Source organism: Hyaena hyaena, unplaced genomic scaffold (genome assembly GCF_003009895.1).
Source record: "Hyaena hyaena isolate Hyena2069 unplaced genomic scaffold, ASM300989v1 scaffold_93, whole genome shotgun sequence".
NCBI classification, from domain to species: Eukaryota; Metazoa; Chordata; class Mammalia; order Carnivora; family Hyaenidae; genus Hyaena; species Hyaena hyaena.
This window is the reverse complement of record NW_024080724.1, coordinates 664,274-685,832: the sequence shown is the minus strand read 5'-3', so window position 1 is coordinate 685,832 and position 21,559 is coordinate 664,274. Positions and strand designations below refer to the sequence as shown.

General features: G+C 44.1%; 1 protein-coding gene across 1 annotated transcript in view; it reads right to left on the bottom strand.

Annotated features, from left to right (window-relative positions):
* GABBR2 (gamma-aminobutyric acid type B receptor subunit 2) overlaps positions 1-21,559 on the bottom strand; it is a 351,400-nt gene that overhangs the window by 202,901 nt on the left and 126,940 nt on the right. The window contains exon 3 of the mRNA XM_039234825.1: positions 3,956-4,126. Within this exon, the coding sequence (XP_039090756.1) occupies positions 3,956-4,126 (171 nt within the window). The remainder of the gene's footprint in view (positions 1-3,955; positions 4,127-21,559) is intronic.

The following is a 21,559-nucleotide window of genomic DNA, read 5'->3' as shown; positions in this document are numbered from 1 at the left end:
CTCGCCACACAGGGGAATACTACTCAGTTGTACAAAAAAACAAACCACTGATACATGCTACCTGGATGAACCTCAAAAACATTATGCTAGATAAAAGAAGCGAGACACACAAAAAGTACATGTTATATAATTCTATTTATAGGAAGTTTCCAGAACAGGCAAAACTATCACGCAAGCAAATGACCCTGGGGCCAGGGGTGGGCCTTACTACAAACAGGCGTAAGGGAAACTTGTGGGTTGATCGGAGTGTGCTAACACTGGATTGTGGTGATGCCTGCATCACGATAGAAATTTGCTAAAAATAATTAGACTGTACGCTAACAATGGATGAACTGTATGGTATATAAATTATATCCCAGAAAAGCTGTTAAAAGTTGTGGTGTGCAGGGAACCCAACTTTTAAACAAACCAATTCGCCAGTGATTCCAGCGAGCAGCCAGAGTCGAGAACCCAGTGAAGGAGGCCTGACTCCTACTGACCTTGAGGCCATGTCCATTCCTCCCTGGCCTCCACAGCACAGGGTCTGTGCACGTGACAGACCTTGGCACACAGGAGGCCATTTATTTTATTTATTTATTTTTTTTGAGTGAATGGATACCCATTCCCAGAGTTTGTCCCAGGAATTAGCGGAGTAGAGGATGTCCATTTAATGAGCACTTACTATGCAAAGATCTTTCACTTTCTTGTCCTGACTCTCTCATCTCTGAGTCCCTGTGGGGTTGGGATAAATATCCCCATTTTACACAAAGGGACTGCCTGTGGCCACACAGCCCTGGCCTGGCAAAGCGGGGCCTAGAGATCAGCCTATCTGATACCAAATCCTTCCTGTGTCTCTCACCTCACTTCAATCCTTGTGCCAGAGAGGGCAGGGCTGATGCAAGCTCTGCTCTGCAGCCACCGGTGTTCACTAGGGACCTTGCTTGTTTCACAGCAGCTCTAATCCCTCCACACCCGAGTCTACAAGGTAAAGGGAACTGCCTCGGGGCACACAGCCCTTGTGTGGCAAAGCGGGGTCTGGAGATGGGCCCGTCTGATCCCAGTCTCAGGCAGCCTCTGGGCACCACGCACATCCGTGGGGTGGTGCAGCTGGTCCCGGGGTGGGATGGCCCTCAGCCCTGCACGTCTTTCAGCCCTTCTGGGATTCAGCTGTCCCCTCCCCACCTCCCCCTCCTACTTCAGGACTGCTTTCATTTGACCATCCTTCCAGTGCCCGGGCTGGGAACAGAAGTGCCTGAGGCTGCTGATCGACCAATTTCATAAAAGGAATCCAGTTTCCCTCGCACTCACGAAAAGCTGTTAGGCCCTGGCGAGCCTCCAGTGCCTGCACTCCAGCAATGCAGCCCAGACATCGGGAGAGGGATGCCAAAACCCTTGGGCACACAGAGGAGTCAGCTGGCCTGGGAGATTTAAATCGAGAGGGGTCCTTGCCAGCAATACCACCAAGCAACATCCTGTCCTCAGAAAAGAGGCTTCCCACTGAGACGTCCTGAAGCCTCAGCTGAGGGCCCTAACACAGCTGTGTGGGGTGGAGATGCGGTCCCAAACTGTCAATACTCGACCCCGGCGAGGACAGCATACTAGAGGAAACAAAGGCTGACATTGGAGGGTCAGGCTGGCAGCACTGGGTGGGCCCCTTTATCAGCATGTGGCCTGGAGGAAGAAGCTAAGTGCCCTCTGCAAGCCTCAGTTTCCTCATCTGTAAAATGGGAACATAACCCCCCCCCCCCCCCCCCCACCTCACCGGGCTGCTGCTGTGAGCATGTTTGAGAATCAATAAAACCCTCAACTGAGTGGGGACTAATAATTCATCTTCTTTCAACCAAGGCTTTGAGGTATTTCCAACCTCCAGAGTTGTAAGTAGTTCTCGCGTGACTATAGAAAGCTACGGATGGAAAGGAGCAGTGGGAAGTCTGACTGGCAGTCAGGATCCCAGCATTCAGTCCCGACTTTCCTGTAAACAATCTTTCGTGATTTCAGAGGTGCTCTGAAAACCTGAACTTTTTCCCTTCCCTTCTCTGGGCCTCTGTTTTCACTTCCATACAACAAGGAGGTTGAGGGAGGTGTCCCTAAAGGTCCTTCAGGCCGCGACAGCTCAAGACCCCACTGGGAAGAAGCAGATGTCTCCAAATCACTGCAGAGTCCGGTGCCAATGGGGCCACAGGACTGGGCATCCCCACCCTCACCATCAACCTGCTTGACACTCATTTTGGAGCACTGGTCACTGCCGTACAAAAGGCATAAAAGGCGTTCTTGCAGCCAAAGTTTTTGCCGCGTTTGGCGATGAGTCACTCCTGCAGGGGTCAAGTTTCTTTATGCCTCTCCCCAGGGACTGAGAAACAGAGAGGTGGGAAGATGAAGTCTAGCTCTGCCTGAGAAAAGCCTGCCTTGTTTGGATAACCACAGACTGTGGGGCCAAACACTTCTGCTTTTCAAGCACCTCTGAAAACATCCCTCTCTGCGCGTGAACTTTAGTTTCCAAAGCTCTTTCAAATCTACGACTGATGTTGGCAAGAACCTCCAGGAAAGGCTATTGTTGCCATGTTTACAGGGGAGGAAACCACAGCTCAGAGGAGTGAGGGGACTTCTCCAAGGTCACACAGCCAAGGCGTGGAGTGGGCTCCCCTTCCCCCGGCAGAGGAAGGGCAGAGCCTCAGAAAGGAAGTACAGAGCTGCAGTAGAAACAGGTCTGGTGGTTATCACTGCTCTGTACCCACCCCACCTCTGCTCCCCACACCCACAGGGGGTGAGTCGTCCCCGACTCCTGTCGCTGAGGTCCACCGACCCACACTTTTCCTTCCCACGCAGCTCTTTCTCTTGGGCTGCTGAGCACATGTGGAATGGCTTGCTTTGCTACGATGCTCCATATGTCCAGAGCACATGCGGGATGAAAGAGGAAAGCAGAAGCTACACGGTGAACGGGAAAAAAGGCAAGAGGTCATTCTGCACACACCTGAGTAGGGAAAACTTTCAAACATTTCCTAATATCCACTCTTAGTAAAGAAGCGTGGAAATGGGAATTTTCACACACTGCTGGTGGGACTAGAAATCGGAGCGGCTTCCCTGGAGGTCAGTTTGTCACAATATTTTAAATGATCTAATAATTCCACCTCTAACAATCTGTTACGGAGATGCCCACCGAGGCGGGGAGGTGCTGGCTGTGATACCAAAACGCTGCACACATTCAGCAAATTACCATCTATCCATCAGACAGAACACCATGGCCCATTAATAGGAATGAGGTCAACCAAGATCTCTAAGATCTGTAGTAAAGTGAAAAAAGCCAAAATTTATAGTAGGAAGTCATTTGGGTTTAAATACTATATTGAAAACGTTCTGGGCAGATGAACAGTAAACTCAAAGCAGTTCACTTGGCAGAGAGAGTGGGATTTAGGAGGACTGTGCAAAGCAACACTTTTACTTTTTTTTTTACTATATATATTCAACTTTTTTTGCAAAAAAACAAAACAAAACCAAACCCTAAAACACCACATATGATGTCTGTGTGTAAGCCATTAAAATAAACAACAAATAAAACCCCAAATAAACCCACCAATCCATGATGACGCCAGAGCCTTCATTCCAAGCCAGCTCCTCCCCAGACTCCCTGCACTGTAGAAACGCTCTTGGTGGCACGTGATGATTTTAGACGGTCACCCAGCATCTAACAAGGACAGCACGCCTACAGGGCCAGTAGGGGAATAAGCCACATGATTTAGACGAAAGACACGACAGAAGGGAAGGTTTCGCTCCGGAGCTCTCTTGGATGGTTTTCACCTCTCTCGTGCACAAATTCCTCAGCCACCAGCTCTAGTTTGTCAGTGGTAAGACGGCTGTGATCCTGCTAATGCAAGCATGCTTACAAGCCCTGTGGTATTACGTGCCCCTGACTGAGCCTTAGCTCACCTTGGCGGGAGGAGACAGCAGCTAGCAGGTAGGTGAGAGCGCGCAAACCTACCTCGGAGAACCTCTGCACGTCCTGCGTCAGCGTGCCCACTCGCTTCCACTGGTAATGCTTTAGCAGCTTCAGGATGGCTGGGTTCACCGCGTTATCCGATGGGACAGTCCGAAAGAAATACGGGTATTTTTTCTTATCAGCCAGAACAGGTGTGGTCGCAGCAAAGGAAAGCTGGAAAACACAAAAGAGACAACACCTTAAACTGGTGGGTTCGCAGCTGTGAGCCCAGGATCATTCTGAACGGCACAGAGATCCAAATCCTGATGTGGGGCACGCACACACGGGGCAAGATATTCTTTAAGCCCTTTTATTGTGAAAGTAACACATTATAATGAAGAGAAGGTTTTAAAAATGCAAAAGAAGAAGGAAAAATATGTGCCAATAATTTATCCTTCACCAATGAACCACCATTAACATAATATTTAAATCCTTCTGGTCTCTTTCCCATGCACAGTGATTTTTTAAGAGAGGTTCTTGAGAGATCATTCTACACACACAATTGAACTCCTCCCCACCCTTCACATTATCCTACAAGCATCGAAGCCATCCTGTTAAAAAAAAAAAAAAAAAAACTTCTTACAAACATTTTAATAGCTGCATCATATTCCAGCATATGAACATATCATGATTTACCAAATCCTCTCTAATTTGGGGGCATTTAGACTGTTCGTAATTTGTCATTATTGTCATATTATTCTACAAGCTTCTTTGTGCAGAGCACTTTTTCCCCACATTTTAGGCTGTTTCTGTAGCATAGAGTCTGTGATATAAAATCTCCCAGATAAAAGGTATGAGCTTTTAAAGACTTAATACTTATTTCCCCCCCAAGTTGTATCAATTTACACACCCACCAGCCAGGTATAATTAGAGGGCCTATTTCTCCACAGTCATCACAAAAGAGAGAAATAAGACATTTCCCTATATAATCTTATAATGATCTATCACTAAGAAAATGAATCATATTGCATTCATGGGTTATGCATAATGTTGAGCCCATTTCCATGGGATCGTTAACTAGTAGTATGATCTATTTTAGGAGTTGCTTTGTCATGTCCTTTGCTTATTTTTGAGTGGTATTCTAATGCTTTTCTTACTGAATTTAATGAAGACTTTTTTTATATGTGAAGCATCCGAACTCAAACTATTGCAGTGGCTACAAATATACCAGTTTGTTTGCTTTTCATTGTGTGTGTGTTTTAATTTACACTCAGTAGTCAAATCTGTCTATCTTCCCCTTTATTATTCGTTCTCTGTCTTTTAAGTGCCGGTAAATTGCTAAATTGGATTTTAATTCTCTGTCCTCCAAGGCCCAGCTTAAATGTCACCTCCTCCGTCGCATTTCCTCTGATCTCTGCTCTCTCTTTCCTCCTGGCTTCATCCACAGAAGGTGCTTATCACACTTTTTGATCTTTGTTGTGTGAAGGTGGAAACATGGTATCTTCTTGCACTTCTAATTTGCATTTACCTTATTAGAGGTGAGGCAGAGTACCTTTTCCTACCCTCAAGAGCAATTCGTGGTTTGCTTCTGGAAACCGTTCACATCCTTTACCTGTTTTCCAAGTTGATTCTTAGTCTTTTTCTTGGTTGGTAGAAGGGATCCTTTATATTAATGAAACTAGCCCTTTGCAACAGAAGTTGCTAATTCCCCCTCGTTTGTACTTTTTCTTTTTATGTTTCATACAGTGTCTTTTGACACAGAGACTTTTAAAAAATGTGGTTGAATTTATCATTTTTTTCCTCTTTTATGTCCTCAGGTTTTGCGTCATATTTAGCAAGGCCTTTCCTCCACTGAGATTATTAAATTCTTTTAGTCTGTCATTCACCACACTCCCCCTTCCCTCTCTTCCTTCCAGCCAGCCTCCCTCCCTTCCTTTTTCTTCCTTTTTTCATTTCATGTAAATCCTTCACCCAGAGAAGACACAGCCGAGGCAAGCTCACTCTGCCACCTGCTTTCTGCCCAAGCCCTTGCCATGCTCGCAGCAGCTCTAGACCTAATCCATCCCATAGTCCAATTTCAGCATCCAGGATCCAGTAGATCCAGAGCCCTCAGGACTCAGCTGAAGATGCTTTTACTGCCTCCCCAGTTACCTGAGGAAGTGCTCCTTCTCCCCCCCGCCACGCCCCCCAAGACTTCCACAGAGTGGTGCAGGGGAGACCTTATCCTTTCCTGGTCTGACTCAAAGGGTAGACACCCACTACCTAGTACCCCTGCATCTCTTGCACCCAATCAGCAACCTCAACACATCCCGTCTGTTGGAGATGAACATAAAATATCCCATCAGCTGTCCCCTGGAGCTAGAGGGTACCTGTAGGAATGAATTTCTAAGATCCTCACAGAGAGAGGGACATCATCCCAAGACTGGTAAAGGTCAAGCATAGAATGACTGTTTTAAAAAGTTCTAGGAAGAATAAGGATGAATGGGAAGAACATATAGAGAGGAGGATCTCCGCTGGACACACTGAGGAAGGCTTCCACTCAGAGTTGCCCAGCAGTGGAAGTCGTGAGATCTCTGCTCTGGAGATATGCACATGGGGGCTGGACCATGACCTAATGGGACTACAGAAGGGATCCAAGGCATCTGTGAGCTCCCCAAAAACTATATGAAAAAGCTTGTGTGGGCACGTGTGCATTATTGACATGCACATTTTTCTGAAAAGAGGATCCATGGCTTCTACTGGATTCACAGAGAGGGTCCTACAACCCAGACAAGGTCAGCACTCCTGCCTGCAGGTGACATTTGGGTCCCAGGTGAGCACAAGAAATAGACGTTCTCTATAGTCTCCTTGAACACAGCATCTGTGACTTTTCTCTCAAAATTAAAACACTTCAAGCCTCCTACAGTCACCAGTGTAAGAAGGAGAGATCAGAAAAATTGGGGAGTAACTCTTTCAGGACCTGGGATGGTGTAAGTGCCCTCGTTTCCCCCCAAAATGCTTGCCTAACACAATTTGGGAAATACTGGTTTTCCGATGTGATTTCTGAATCACACTCTGGTTGATACTTTATCGCTATTGTCCCATCAATTCCAGGTCCACAATTAATTGTTGCTTGAACAACCTCATATGTTTGCCCTGTAGGTAATTACAGTGGTTACTGTTCAGTGAATAAATGGCCCATTGTGTTTACAATGGGCTTGGAGTACAATATATGCCCCCAGTCTAAATCATGTTGGGTGCAAAATATTAACTGGCACTGGCATTTTCTGCCCCATTTGAGATAATGCACACTTTGATTGGATTGCTCTGCACCACCGTTCCCCTGGCTTTAGCCTCCTAAAACTTTCTTCTGTGGGCAGAGGTTGTACATGCCTCATAGCGCTGCTGAATTTCAGAACCAGGGGAACTCGAGTAGTCATCTAGTTCTGGGGTTCTCAATATATTTTTATTGTGTTATTGGAATTGTGTTATTCGCTGTACATTGGAATCACTTGGGGAGATTTTTAAAAATATGATGCCTTGGTCCCACGCCAAACCAAGTGCATCAGGATCTCTGGACCTAGAGCTTAGGCGTCAATATTATTAAAAAACTTTGCAGGTGATTATGATTCCCAGGGAGGGTTGAGAGCCATGAACATAGCTCAGCATCCCTAGTTTCGAATAAGTAGGCTAAAACCTAAAAATGGCAAGATATTCACATATTCACCACAGCCAGTAAGAGGTAGAAGTGGGACTCCAATCCAGGTCTACAGGACTCCAATGCCAGTGCTCTTTCTCCCCTTGAAGGCTGCCCACTTGCATCCTATGTGCTTGCTAGGCTAGGCCTTCCTTCCAGGCACAGTCACTCTTATGGCCCTAACTGGAATGCCTGATGTTTCTGGGCTCTCCTGCCTTATTTCACACAACCAAGTTCATTTCTTCTCTTTCTTTCTTCTTTCTTCCTTTCCTTCCTTCCTTCCTTCCTTCCTTCCTTCCTTCCTTCCTTCCTTCCTTCCTTCCTTCTTTTTTTAAGTTTTTAAATTTATTTTGAGGGGGGAGGGAAAGAGAGAGAGAGAGAGGGAGAGGGAGAGAGAGAGAGAGAGACAGAGAGACAGAGAGAGAGAGAGAATCCCAAGCAGGCTCTGTACCACCCAACTTGGGGCTCCATCTTATGAACCGTGAGATCATGACTTGAGCTGAAATCGAGAATCAGAGGCTTATCTGGCTTCACTGCGCCACCCATGCACCTCCACAACCAAGTTTGTTTCTAAACAGACAAAGATGACTGAGGCTCTGAGTTAATCCCAAACCAAGGATTTATTTTGGAGAGTACTTTTAAATTTATTTTATAGTTTTGTTATCATTTCTAGTTTTGTCGCATTGTTTTGAGAATCTGGCATATTTAGTGTCTGCTTTTGGAATTTATTGAGATTTTCTTTGTGGCCCACTCTACAATCAATTTTTGTAAAAGTTCCATGGTGGCTGGAAAAGAGAATGCAGTCTCAATTTGTAAGCTATAAAAGTCTTTGTCAGACTTCTTATGCATAACAGATATAATCAACCAACGTATCATGATCACATGCTTTGTACTTCTGTTTACTTGATCTGTCAAAGACTAGAAGACTCACTGCATTTTTTCTATTGTCTCTGACAATTTCTCCGTGTATTTCAACAATTTTTGTTTGATAGACTTTGATTTTATGTTGATCTGAGCATAAAAGTTTATTACAATTATATCTTTATTTTTCAGCAATGTATATCTTTGCCTAGTCCAAACACAGGCACTGAATCATCATTACATGAACTAAGAATTAAAATATTTGTCAAGGTAAAACAAACCCTTCTGTCATTTTATTACTTTTTGATTTACAGTATATCCTGCATAATATTGAAACCCTTACTTCATTTCCACTTGCATTCGCCTGCCACAGATCTGATCCTCCTTTTATTTACATTCTGTTAAGACTATTTTAAAGTGTATATTTCTTGAAAAGAGCACATGGATTTTAAAACATATGATTATTGCTGTAATAAGTTCTTGACCTTGCACTTACCATCCTATTTGCAGTCTTACTCTTTTTGTATGCTTCCTATTTATTTCCTCAGGTCCTCTTTGGTACTCAGACTACATGTCTACTCTTCTCCATTCTGTATATATTAATCTTGCTTCTTGTCTCAAACTGCTGGAGTATCTTTTAATATTATTAAGAAGGGCAAGTGGTTGAAAACTTGCTGAGGATGTCCCTCGGTTGCTTTGACACATACATGGTAGAATTTAGCTGGGTATAAAATTCTTGGGCTACCCTTCTCCCCTATGAAACTACAAAGTGATACAGATGAGAAATCTGGGGCTAGTTTGACTCTTGTTCCTTTGTAGTTATCTGGTCATCTGGTGTCCTCTGCCTGGATCCCTGATGAATGTTTGCTCTTTACTCCTAGAATTAAAAAAAAAATGGCCAAGACGGATCTTGGTGTGACATTCTTGATTTTGTCTGAAACACAGGGAAACCCTTCAATCAATACACCTCAGGTCTTTCAACTCATAAAAAAATATATCTATATATACTATAAATGTAGTTTATACCAAAAGTATATAATCTCTTGGCTCTTGTCTTCTGCATCTCCCAAGAGCATCTTATTGCTTTCCTCGTTTTGCTAATCTTTCTGGGATATGGTGGTGCATCATTATTATTCGACTCTGCAGACCTTTGACTGCAGTGTGGTTGAGTAGCTGTACATAAACAATTCAGCCACTCAGCTTGTTTGTTCTATGAGTTTGTTGATCTGCTTTTCAACAGCCTCAGGTTTAAGCTTTCCTGTCTCTAATATATTTTTATTGTGTTATTGAGATTTTCCATTTCCTAAGAATTTTTTATGATCACACCCTGACATCTTATCTCAGGCTAACTCATGGAGACCATGTTTTTTCTGCATATGATTGAGGATGCTAAATACATTTTGGAAGTTTTCTTCTTTATCTTACAACAGAACATTTTCAGAGGTGGACTCTTCCTCTGCTTTTTCTGCTTTGATTATTTTTGCAATATTTTTTCAAAGGCTGAATGTAAGACGTCTCTAATGTGCTCACTGTCAAAAGCAAGGCAGGTCTTTTCAGATGTGGCTTATCAAATAACATAATATGTGGATTGCCCTTGGCCCTCTTTTCTGTCTTTTTACATTATAATTGAATACTTTACCCAGAAAACTGAAAAAGAAGTATTTGGGCGTAGTCTTTAGTATCCAAGAGGCTCTCACTTTTTGCTGTTCTACATTAACGAGGTGACAGCTTTGCCCTCGGTGCCTAATTTTCTGATATTCTGAATCAACACAGTACATTACATTTCCATCACACACTGCTGCCAGGGTTTTTCTTTCTTGCCCATAAAACTGTATTGGGAAGTTTCTGCTTCCCAGTATGCACTGGACTCCTAACGCCCTCCTGTCTTCTCCTTACACAGCTCTCCCTAGCAATTTGGAGCTTTGTTTGAATTTACAAAGATAGATGAAAATGAAGAGAAGAAAGCATCTTGGTTGCTTCAAAGGTCAGCAACTGTTGAGCAGAGGTGTAGCTGTCCAATTTTCTGATTGGCAAGGCCCTGGGTCTCCAACACAGATTGTGTGTGTGTGTGTGTGTGTGTGTGTGTGTGTGTGTGTGTGTGAGAGAGAGAGAGAGAGAGAGAGAGAGACAGACAGAGAGACAGAGAGACAGAGAGAGAGAGTCAGTGTGTTATTTTTCAGAACAATTGTTATTTTATGAGGCAGTGTCCAGAGAGAGAGAGAGAGAGAGAGAAAGAAGCCAGTGTGTTATTTTTCAGAACAATTGTTATTTTATGAGGCAGTGTCCAGAGTGGCTGGAGGCAAAGGTTTGTAGGATTTTATCAATGTAGCTCCATCTATTTTAGAATCATCGAAGCTGCCAAATACCTAGAATCTTAGAGCCTCTTGGTTCTTTGAGGTAGGAATCACCATCCATTTTAGAGCCGGAGAAACCATGGAAAGAAAGGGGATATAGTTGTGCAAGGTCAGTATAGGAACTATGAAACCGGGCTTTGAAGTTCACATCTGGCTCTCTTTCTTCAACCAGCTCTGAACTGTGAGCTGGTTGCAGGTGAGATGAGGCCGGTGAAATGAGGCAATGATCCAACCCTGAAGGCTTGCTCCTTCTTCTGAGACCCAGTAGCACAGCAGGGAGGCAGCAGACTCCAACGTTTCCAAAGTCTCTCACACACATCAAGTTTCCGTTCTGGGGGGCACCCCTTGACCAGCAGAGTAGGAAGGGGAGAGAGTCGTCAGCATCTCTCCTGGCACGAAATACTTTGCAAGTTTAGGGTGTGCATACTGAACCACGAGTCACTTTAACATTAAGCTGAGGCCACTACAAGGTCACTTTAGGGACCTGGGAAACCAGGCTCAACCCTGTCTGTAGGACTGTGAGAACAAAGGCATCATTTTTTCTAGGTGTCTGTTTTCCTCACCTCTGAAAATGATGGACGAAGGATTTCTTTTTTTAAAGATTAAAAAAAATGTTTTATTTATTTCTGAGAAAGAGAGAGAGAGAGGGAGATAGCGTGGGCAGGGGAGGGTCAGAGAGAGAGGGAGACACAGAATCCGAAACAGGCTCCAGGCTCTGAGCTAGCTGTCAGCACAGAGCCCGACGCGGAGCTCGAACCCACGAACTGTGAGATCATGACCTGAACCGAAGTCGGACGCTTAACCAAATGAGCCACCCAGGTGCCCCAATAAGACAAAGGATTTCAAAGGTTTCTTGCGACCACACAATTCTGCTTTTCTCTCCAACAACTTCCTCCAGTTGAGGAAAATGATGAAGAAGTTTGTTCGCTTTGTGTGGGTATGCGTTTCATTTGATCTGATTTGTTCAGATAATTGCCTTTGTGTTTCACTTCTCTTTGCAGATGCAAGCCCAGATGAAAAATGTAAATACACCTCCCAACCTCAGGATCTTTATTAAATTCCGAGTCACTGATGAATCCTTGCTTAAATGCAATTCATTCTTTCCCTGGTTTGGGGCCTCTGACTTTAACTTTCCTGCAGAGATACAGGCACTTTTCAGGTGGAGAGTACATCTGAGAGCGGCCCTCGTCGCTAAATCCTAGGTGAGAAACTGGGGCCAGAAGCAAGGGGGCCAGGCTAGGATGGAGGCCTGCTCTTTTCTCTGCTTGGTTTAATCTCTTTCCATGGGTTTGCTGACTGTTTCTGTAATTAAATGAGGGAAGTATTTGTCATCTCGGGTCCCTTTCAGCCGAGATGAATGGAATGCAACTTTCTCAGGAAGCTTCTGACAAAACCCTGTTTGTGGCCAGTGCCAGGATGTATACAAAGGCACTGGGCTGGATGCGTTGGGAACTCGGGCCTGCTTTAGGTCTGCGCCAGGTCGCCGCTGCACCCAGCCCCGGCAAAGGACTGTTTGGACACAAAGTGCCTCTCCAAAGATGCCCGTGAGGTTAATGTGAGGCAGAGCGGTTGCAAAGCATTTCCCAAGTTAACGACGGGAAAGGAATGCCTGGCATTGGGTGGGTTCTTGAAGCCCCACTCCCGCAAAGGGCTTGCCGGGGCATCGTGCAGACACCTGCTCTAAGGTCAGAGGCCTCTTTGGTCAGAGTTCCCGGGCTGGACCCACCGAAGGAACGATCATTTCTCCTTTTTGTTAATGAGTGTTAGTTTTTAATCACTCAGAGGCGTACATCAGCCTGCTCCCACCACCCACTTTCATGCTATATTCTTCGGGGGGGGGGGGGCTCAAAACTATTCGTGAGGGAGGTAGAGGAGGCATCACTGTCTTCGTTCCTCATGGAGAAACTGAGGCTCAGGGAGGTACAGTGACATGCCTGAGACCATGCAGCGAGGAAGGAGCACAGCTGGGATTTGAGCTCAGGTGCTTTGACTCCTTGAAGTTATTGCACGATGAACCGTGGGGCAAACATTGCATTAAGGGCTTAGCATTCACTTTCTCACTTAATGGGCAACACAATACTATGAGGCAGACACTGCTATGATCTGCAGTTTTCAGATGAGGAGACCGAGGCTCACAGAGGTTCAGTCACTGGCATGTGGTCACCCAGCCAGCCTCAGGCAGAGCAGGGAGATGAACGAGTGTTTGCTCTTTCCATGGACTATGATGCTTCTATAATTAACGACTTCCAAAACATGTTCACTTCTTTAGTCTAACTTGATCTTCGCAACAACCCACCATATTGGTAGAGTAGACAGTCTTACTCTCATTTTATAAATAAGGAAACTGAACCTCAGAGAGGTTGAGCATGTGACTTAAAGTCACACGTGAGCAAGTGGCAAAGGCTAGGGCTTGAACTTGGGACTTTCCTTTTTGGCATGCAGCTCTCTCTTCCAAAATTCAAGGCTGCTTCCTAGGGAGGCATCCGGTACAAGAAGAGAAAGCAACTAGCACAATTTAAAAGAAAGGAGAAGAAAAAATGAGACTTGCTTAAAAGAAACAACAATAATACTGAACCACTGGCTTATTATGCTTTCGATTCCCTAAGGTGGTCCAATTCAATTATGTGAAACAGATCTCATACGTATATTTGGTTTTTTTATTTAAGAGAAAATTCTTCATATTTTTCTTTTTAAACTTTTATCACGAAATATAAACTACATGTAACTGTATAAGTGTATGAAATATACATGCTCAGCTTAAGGAGTAATACCAAAACCAAGATTCCACTGCCCATCACCTAGTTTAAAAAATAGCTTTTATTTACTTATAAATATTAAATGACAAGGTAATTTACTTTTTTGCTCTTTTAGATACAATCTTTTGCTATGTGGCATCCTGTAATTTTTTACTCCTTCGTTCCCCACCTCAGCATTTCTATTATTATATTATGTAAAGAAGATTGGAAAACAAAGAGTACTGCCTCAAATCCCTTTGTTTTTCTTTTTTAAGTCAGAAATAGGAGTACCCATAGTAGTATGGGTAGGAATTCAGGGTTTCAGTTTGGATGGGTTGGGTCTAAGCGCCAGGTGCACTACTCACTATGCAATTTCAGGAACATTCCTTCACCTTTTGGGATCTGTCTCCTTCTCTGTAACCCAGGGTGACATATGCCACCGCACTCCCATGTCAGGATCAGGGCAGTACTGGCACCCAGTGAATGATGGCTAATGTCAGATCACTACTTCCAGACTTAGACGTTATGAGGGTTAGATGATATTCCTTATCCTTATGAAAGGCCTTTTAACTTACAAAGCTCCTCCCTTAGGGACACCTCAACCCCGTGGAAGGCAGCAGGAAGAGGAGTATACCCACTGGACAGGTGAGGTGCCTCAGTGAATGAATGGGTTCACTCGCTGACATGTGGCTGCCACCAGGCAGAGACGCAATTCTAAATCAAGCCTTCTAGATCCTAATCTAGCAAATGTAAAATGGCTTGTTAATTTAAAAAAATAATAATGATTATATTGCTTGTCTAGTTGTGTACAATTAGAATGTATGTCTTTAATTTTCTCTTAAACTTCTGGTAAAATGTTCCATTTTCCCTTCGCAGCTGTACAGGTGACAAATGTAGGAAATTAGCAAATTACATTAGAATCCTCTTCGGCTTCCTTGGCTCCTTTGCACTTTGCTTTTAGCTGATGTCTTTATGGGTAAGAAGTGCTCTCGTGTGATGACAGCTGTGAAGCCAACTGCCTTTTAATTACCACACTGCAAAAATCATGTCTCCTCATGTCAATTTAGCACCTCTAATTAGTCGATAGGTTGACATCACATCTATAAGAGGAGAAAGGTGTGCTGGGGCCCACCTCGATGCTCGCAGTGAAAGAGATGCGGCATTTCTGTCTGCTGGATCCTCCCACCTCTTTGGGACCAGCTCCTACTCATCTGCCCAGGCCTACGCAAAGCCACCTCCTCCAGGGAGCCTTCCCTGCTAGCCCTCAGTTCTCCCAGTACTGTTTTTTCCCCTTGCTGTGGGAAGGCTGGATCTCAGGGACATCAGGTCTCCAAAAAAAGGGCTCATCTTGGGCTCAGTTCACCCTTGAGCCAACGCCTCCCATGACCAGGGGAGGGAGCGGAAGAACTCTGGACTCCAGACCTCTGAGATTTGCTTCATGGTCAGTCCGGGGAAAATTAATTAAGTTGAATCAAGATAAAATATTCAAAGGTGCTTTCCAAGAACGTGAAGTCTTCTTCGAAAGGGTAGAGGAAGTCATTCTGGACCAGTGGGGCTGGAGCTGGGGCGCAAGGCCATGAGCACGGACACATGGCCCAGCTTCTCCATATACCAGCTGCAAGTCTGCCAGCAATGTTAGGTCTTAGTTTTCTTACCTGTGAAAGGGAGAGAATAAGTCCTGTCTTGCCTAACTCTCCAAGGCTCGTAAAAACTAATTGAGAACTTGGATGTAAAAATGTTTTCTAGGAAATAGATCCCTGTGCTGATGGAAGGCAAGGGTTATAAAACCCACCTGGTGTGGTCGCCCTTCACCTTCACCTTTTCTACTCTTTCAGCCTCCTTTCTCTCCCTCTCATACCAGTCCTCTATTTCCCAAATCTTATCAGGCCTCTCTCACTCCCCTATGAAGAAGCTTCCCCCCCTCCCCCCACCCTCAGTCTAGGCCAGCTGGTCTTCCTCCACCCTACCCCACCAGACCTTATCACACTATAGGTACATCCTTACTTCCCCCAATGCTCCTGTAAGATAATAACAACTCAAGCTGTCATATAAGAAGCATTCAAATATTTGCTGAATAAATGAATGTATGAATGAACGCAAAGGCAGCAAGCTTCATGTGTGAGGTCCCAGGGAGAAAATGAGGATCAATGTATGACTGTTTTGGGGAGGCTGATATGGATCAATATACAGAAGAAGTATTTGATAATGAGATATTCAAGAATGAATCAAAATCTTGCAAAGTACTGAGTTGTCCATCGCTGGAGGTATTCAAGGAGATGCTCAAGAGTCATATATCTATCAGGGTCATAAAGGGGATTCCCAAACCAGCAGGGGGTGGCATGAGTCAGTGTTGGGGCCTGTGTGTACTGCTGGTGGTAAACCCAATGATTTTAGTTGAGCCCCAGATTAATATTTTATATCTTCACAGGCATCTTTTCTCTTTCCTACTTTCACACTATCTTCTTAGAAAATGATACTGATTTTCCATTCATGGTCTTTAAATAAAAGGATGAGTGTATTTCAGGGGGAATACTAAATAAGTTAACAATAAAGTGGTATGCCCAAGGGTCTATGTGATCAAGGAACCGCTGGATTGCAGGTTCATTAAGGAGTCTTATAAAAATATATAGTCCTCATGGGGGGGAGGAGAAGGGGGGTGATGGGCATGGAGGAGGGCACTTGTGGGGATGAGCACTGGGTGTTATATGGAAACCAACTTGACAATAAACTATTTATAAAAATATATAATACAGTCCTCAGAAATAAAAATCTCCACAAATCTCCATCACTTTCCATCAAATTAAGTCATAATATGAATTTAAACAATATAGCAGGAGTTAGACTCTTATCGGGGCACTGGAGAATGAGCACTGTCAGAAGTACCACAGGCAGGGTAGATAGATCTCTCAAATGAAAGAAATTAATTACATTTAAAAGAGAAAATTAACTGTACAAGTAGAAATGGCCTAAGTAAGAGGGATGCCATATTTGGCAATAGTGGGGACACACTTATACTAAAGGTTATTCTTTATTCGTCTGAAATTTAAATTTAGCTGAGCACCTGCATTCTTTCTGGTAATCCTCAATAACCATTCAAGCGAGAGACGGTAAGTAGGCTGGAGCCTATGTGACATCATGAGCAGGCTGACAGTGGCTGCAAAAGAAGTGGGTTAAGTCAGTGAAGAGCGTGCGGTGATCAATTAGTCATGCCTGCAGGTAGCACAGGACCGGGAATAACGGCACCAACGTCATTCATGTCTCTGCCATCCTGAACGTGTCTAACAACTCCTTATTTTACACCGTGAGGACCAGAGGGGACCAGGGACTTGCCCCCGCTCACAGCTCGAGCCCACAGCTGGGCTGGGCTAAACTCATTTGCCGCCCCATGCTGCCTGCTCCAAATCAAAACAGAATGCCACCAACGCCATGATTATGTAATTTCAGACTGTCCCCAGCAAGCATGACCACCCACATCATCGCCAGAACGCACACAGCCAGTCAAAGCCTCCACCTGATCCAACTTATCATCATGACTACATGTGAATGCCCTAGAATAACACAAAAGATGTGAAGCAAAATCCATGTACACCGAGAGCTCTGTGGAAGGTGATGTCATTATGACCAAAGGCGCTCAGGGGTCTGAACCACTGGGCTCTTCATGAACTATCTCAGGGGCTCTCTTGGTAGTGCAATTACGCTTGGCTCTTGGTAGAATCTGCAGACAACTGTGCTTTATTACAAAGCAGATATTTCACGTGCTGTTTACTCAAGTAGGTGGGACAGAAATAAATTTGGGCTTTCTTCTCCACTTTTCTGTTGCGCCCCCCCCCCCCCCCCCCTTTCTGGGCCTGGGGTTTCTCGCTGTTAAAATAAGGAGATGGCACTGGGCGGCTTTTTATTTCAGCTCCACCATTTCACGAGTTTGCAATTCTGCGCTTAATTGACAAACCAAGGCGGGATTCTTTCTTGAGGCGAGAGAATGAAAACTGCAGCCCTCTGAGACTTTGGCAGAGGGGTTTGAAACCAGCCTCTTTCAAGGCAGTTATTCAGTCTAATCATCTTACGTCTCCATTTGGTTATTGGCCTTTTACTTTCTGCTCTTCTTAATCAAGTTCATTCATTCGTTTTCTCATTCATTCAGCAAATATTATTTTCCAGAAAAATTGCAGATGCATTCCCTGGGCCCACAAATCCCACTTCACACTGGTGCACACATGACATGCGGCCCAGGTTACTCCAACAGACCGGAAACAACCCAAATGCCCCCTGGTGGAGGGCTGGCCATACACACGATAGCACATCCACCTACAAAGGTGTCATGTAGCTATAAAAAAAATCAGAAATGTTTTTATATACTGGGAAAACAGTGAGCTCTGGGGGAAAAAAGTAAGGTGCAGAATAGCATATCCAGTACATTCCCTTTGGCATAAAAGAAAGGAAGAAGAGGGGCACCTGGGTGGTTCAGTCAGTCGAGTGTCCAACTTCGGCTCAAGTCATGATCTCGTGGTTCGTGGGTTCGAGCCCTACATCGGGCTCTGTGTTGACAGCTCAGAGCCTGGAGCCTGCTTCAGATTCTGTGTCTCCTTCTCTCTCCGCCCCTCCCCTGCTTGCACTCTGTCTGTCACTCTGTCTCTCAGAAATAAATGATAAACATTTTAAAAAATGTTTTTAAAAATTAAAAAAAGAGAAAGAGGAATAAAAACACACACTTACATATATTGGAATGAGAAATCCTAAATAAAAAACTAACAAAAATGGCTATCTACAGGAGGGGCAAGGACCAGAACAGAGGGAAGCTGTATCGGGTCTAGAAATTCTCTACTTGTCACATATTTTTTTAAAAAAAAATAATGTTTATTTCTTTTTGCAGGAGAGAGAGACAGATTGTGTGTCGGGAAGGGGCAGAGACAGAGCGAGACACAGAACTAGAAGAGGGCTCCAGCTCCAGGCTCTGAGCTGTCAGCACAGAGCCTGACGCAAGTCTCGAACCCACGAACCGCGAGATCATTACCTGAGCCTGTCGGATGCTTAACTGACTGAGCCACCCAGGCGCCCCTCACATAGTTTTGACTACAGAATCATCTAAAAGTTGTATATGTTTTAAAAAGAAAATTAATCAACAACAACAAAAAAATCAATCCCTAAGGACTGAAAACAAAGGCACTTAAGAGTATAAAAGTTGCTAATATAATCACATGAGGAAAAGTCTATAAAGAAACCTCTGGATGCATCTTCACTGTCCAGCTAGAAGAGACAGAATCTCCTCCATCCCCCCACCTTACCCCCCCCCCACATTCCCAACTTTCATTATGAAAATATTCAGATCTACAAAAAAGTTGAAAGAACAGTGCAGCGAACACCATATACCCTTCATCAGTCAGCATTTTCCATATCTGCTTTCCTCTCTCTATATACACATACACATGTGTACACACATACACAAAGACTCACACACACACACATTTTGAAATCAACTTACAAACACTTTGACACTTTACTCCTGTCAGCCTAGAATGCACCACCTGAGAACATTCTCCAGTAGCATTACAGTGTCATTATCACACTTCTGAGAATGAAGGGCAATTCAGTACCACCCATGGTCAGTCCACATTGAGTTCTTCAATTTCCCCCAAATGCCCTTTACATTGCTAAAAATCAGGATCCAATCAGCATTTGTGCCCCTTCTTTGGCTGCTATATTTTTATAATCTCTTTTCATCTAAGAGCAGTCCCCTGCCTTTCTGTTGTTGTTCTTGTTGTCTTCTACAACATCAAATTTTCTTAAGAATCCAGGCCAGGTGACTTGTAAAATGTCCTATATTTGTGTGATTATCTCCTTGTAGCCATATGAAAGTTTAAACTTTTTTTTTTAAATGTTTATTTCTTTATTTTGAGAGAAAGAGAGTGTGCAAACAAGTGGTGGAGGGGCAGAGAAAAATGGAGAGAGAGAGAGAATCCCAAGCAGACTCTGTGCTGTCAGCTCAGAGCCTGACGCAGGGCCCTATCCCACAAACTGTGAGATCATGACCTGAGCCGAAATCAAGAGTCAGATGCTTAACCGACTGAGGCTCCCAGGTGCCCCTTAAATGTTTTTGTTTAAAACATCTTAAGAATTATATTTTCTAGCTCAGTCCCCTGAAAAAAACCTAGAAGCAGTGGGCCCAGTAGCAATGAGCAGAGCTAGCATCCAGATCTTGGTTCCTAAATATGATTCCTTAGCAGAAAGAATCAGGAATGCTTAGAGAAATAGCTGATTCCAAATCTAAGGCAGGTAAATATTAAGTGTTCAAAGTAGAGAAAGAAGAGGCAGGAGGGGAAAGAAGGGGGCAGGGAAGAAGGAAGCCTCAAAAAACGGAATACTCTTCTGCAGAGGAGAATGCCAGCATCATTTAGAAGGGGGAGGGGGGAGTTGAATCAGGAAATGCCCATTTTTCAGCCCCAATATAACAGTGGCTGGCCAAGGACCATCATCGAGTAAGATTGTGGGCTTCCAAGACTCGCCCCACATCTTACCTAATAACTACTAAGGGGAGAAGGTATCTTTACAATAAATCTAGCAGATGCTACCTTAACCAAGTGGTCAAATTTAGCGTCATCAAGAACAGTTCAGAGTGGGCCTCCTGACTCAAAGCACTAGGAAGAACATGTTTGGATTGTTGCCAACACTGTTTAACCTCAATCAAATCATGAAGAAACGATCAAACAAATCCAGATTTGAGATTTGGGGAACATTTTATAAAACAACAGGCTTGGGCCTTTTAGGAAGGTCAACATTCTGAAAGCCAAAAAAAAAAAAAAAAGGTAGATTAAAAGTAGTAGATTTATCAAAAGCAAAAATTAACTACTGGGACCTCATCAAGATAAAAAGCTTCTGCACGGCCAAGTAAACAATTAACAAAACTAATAGGCAACTGATGGAATGGGAAAAGATAGTTGCAAACGACATATCGGATAAAGGGCTAGTATCCAAAATCTATAAGGAACTCACCAAACTCCACACCCGAAAAACAAATAATCCAGTGAAGAAATGGCAGAAGACATGAACAGACACTTCTCCAAAGAGGACATCCAGATGGCCAACAGACACATGAAACAATGCTCAGCATCCCTCATCATGAGGGAAATACAAATCAACACCACACTGAGAAGCCACCTCATGCCGGTCAAAGTGGCTAAAATGAACAAATCAGGAGGCTATAGATGCTGGTGAGGATGTGGAGAAACGGGCACCCTCCTACACTGTTGGTGGGAATGTAAGCTGGTGCAGCCCTTCTCGAAAACAGTGTGGAGGTTCCTCAAAAAATTAACAATAGAACTCCCCTACGATCCGGCAATAGCGCTGCTAGGAATTTTACCCAAGGGATACAGGGGTGCTGATGCATAGGGGCACATGGACCCCGATGTTCATAGCAGCACTCTTAACAATGGCCAAATCATGGAAAGAGCCTAAATGTCTATGAACTGATGAATAAATGTGGTTTATCTATACAATGGAATACTGCATGGCAATGAGAAAGAATGAAATCTTGCCATTTGCAGCAATGTGGGTGGAACTGGAGGGTGTTATGCTAAGTGAAATAAGTCAGGCAGAGAAGGACAGATGCCATTATGTTTTCACTCATACGTGGATCAGGAGAAACTTAACAGAGGACCATGGGGGAGGGGAAGGGGAAAAATAAGGAGAGGGAGGGAGGCAAACCATAAGAGACTCTTAAATACTGAGAACAAATTGAAGGTTGACGGGGGGCAGGGGGTGGGGGAGAGCGGAAAATGGGTGATGGGCATGGAGGAGGGCACTTGTTGGGATGAGCGCTGGGTGTTATATGGAAACCAACTTGACAATGAGCTATATATAAAAATAAATAAATAAAATAAAATGAAAAAAAAAAACAGTAGATTCAAGGAGACTAAGCACGTGACCAGATTTACACTGCATGCTGACTGATTGGGTCCTTGATCTCCCACATTCCCAAATAAGTGGCAATAAGGACATTCTGGGGACAATTAGGGAACTTTGAATGTGGGCCACATATTACATAATA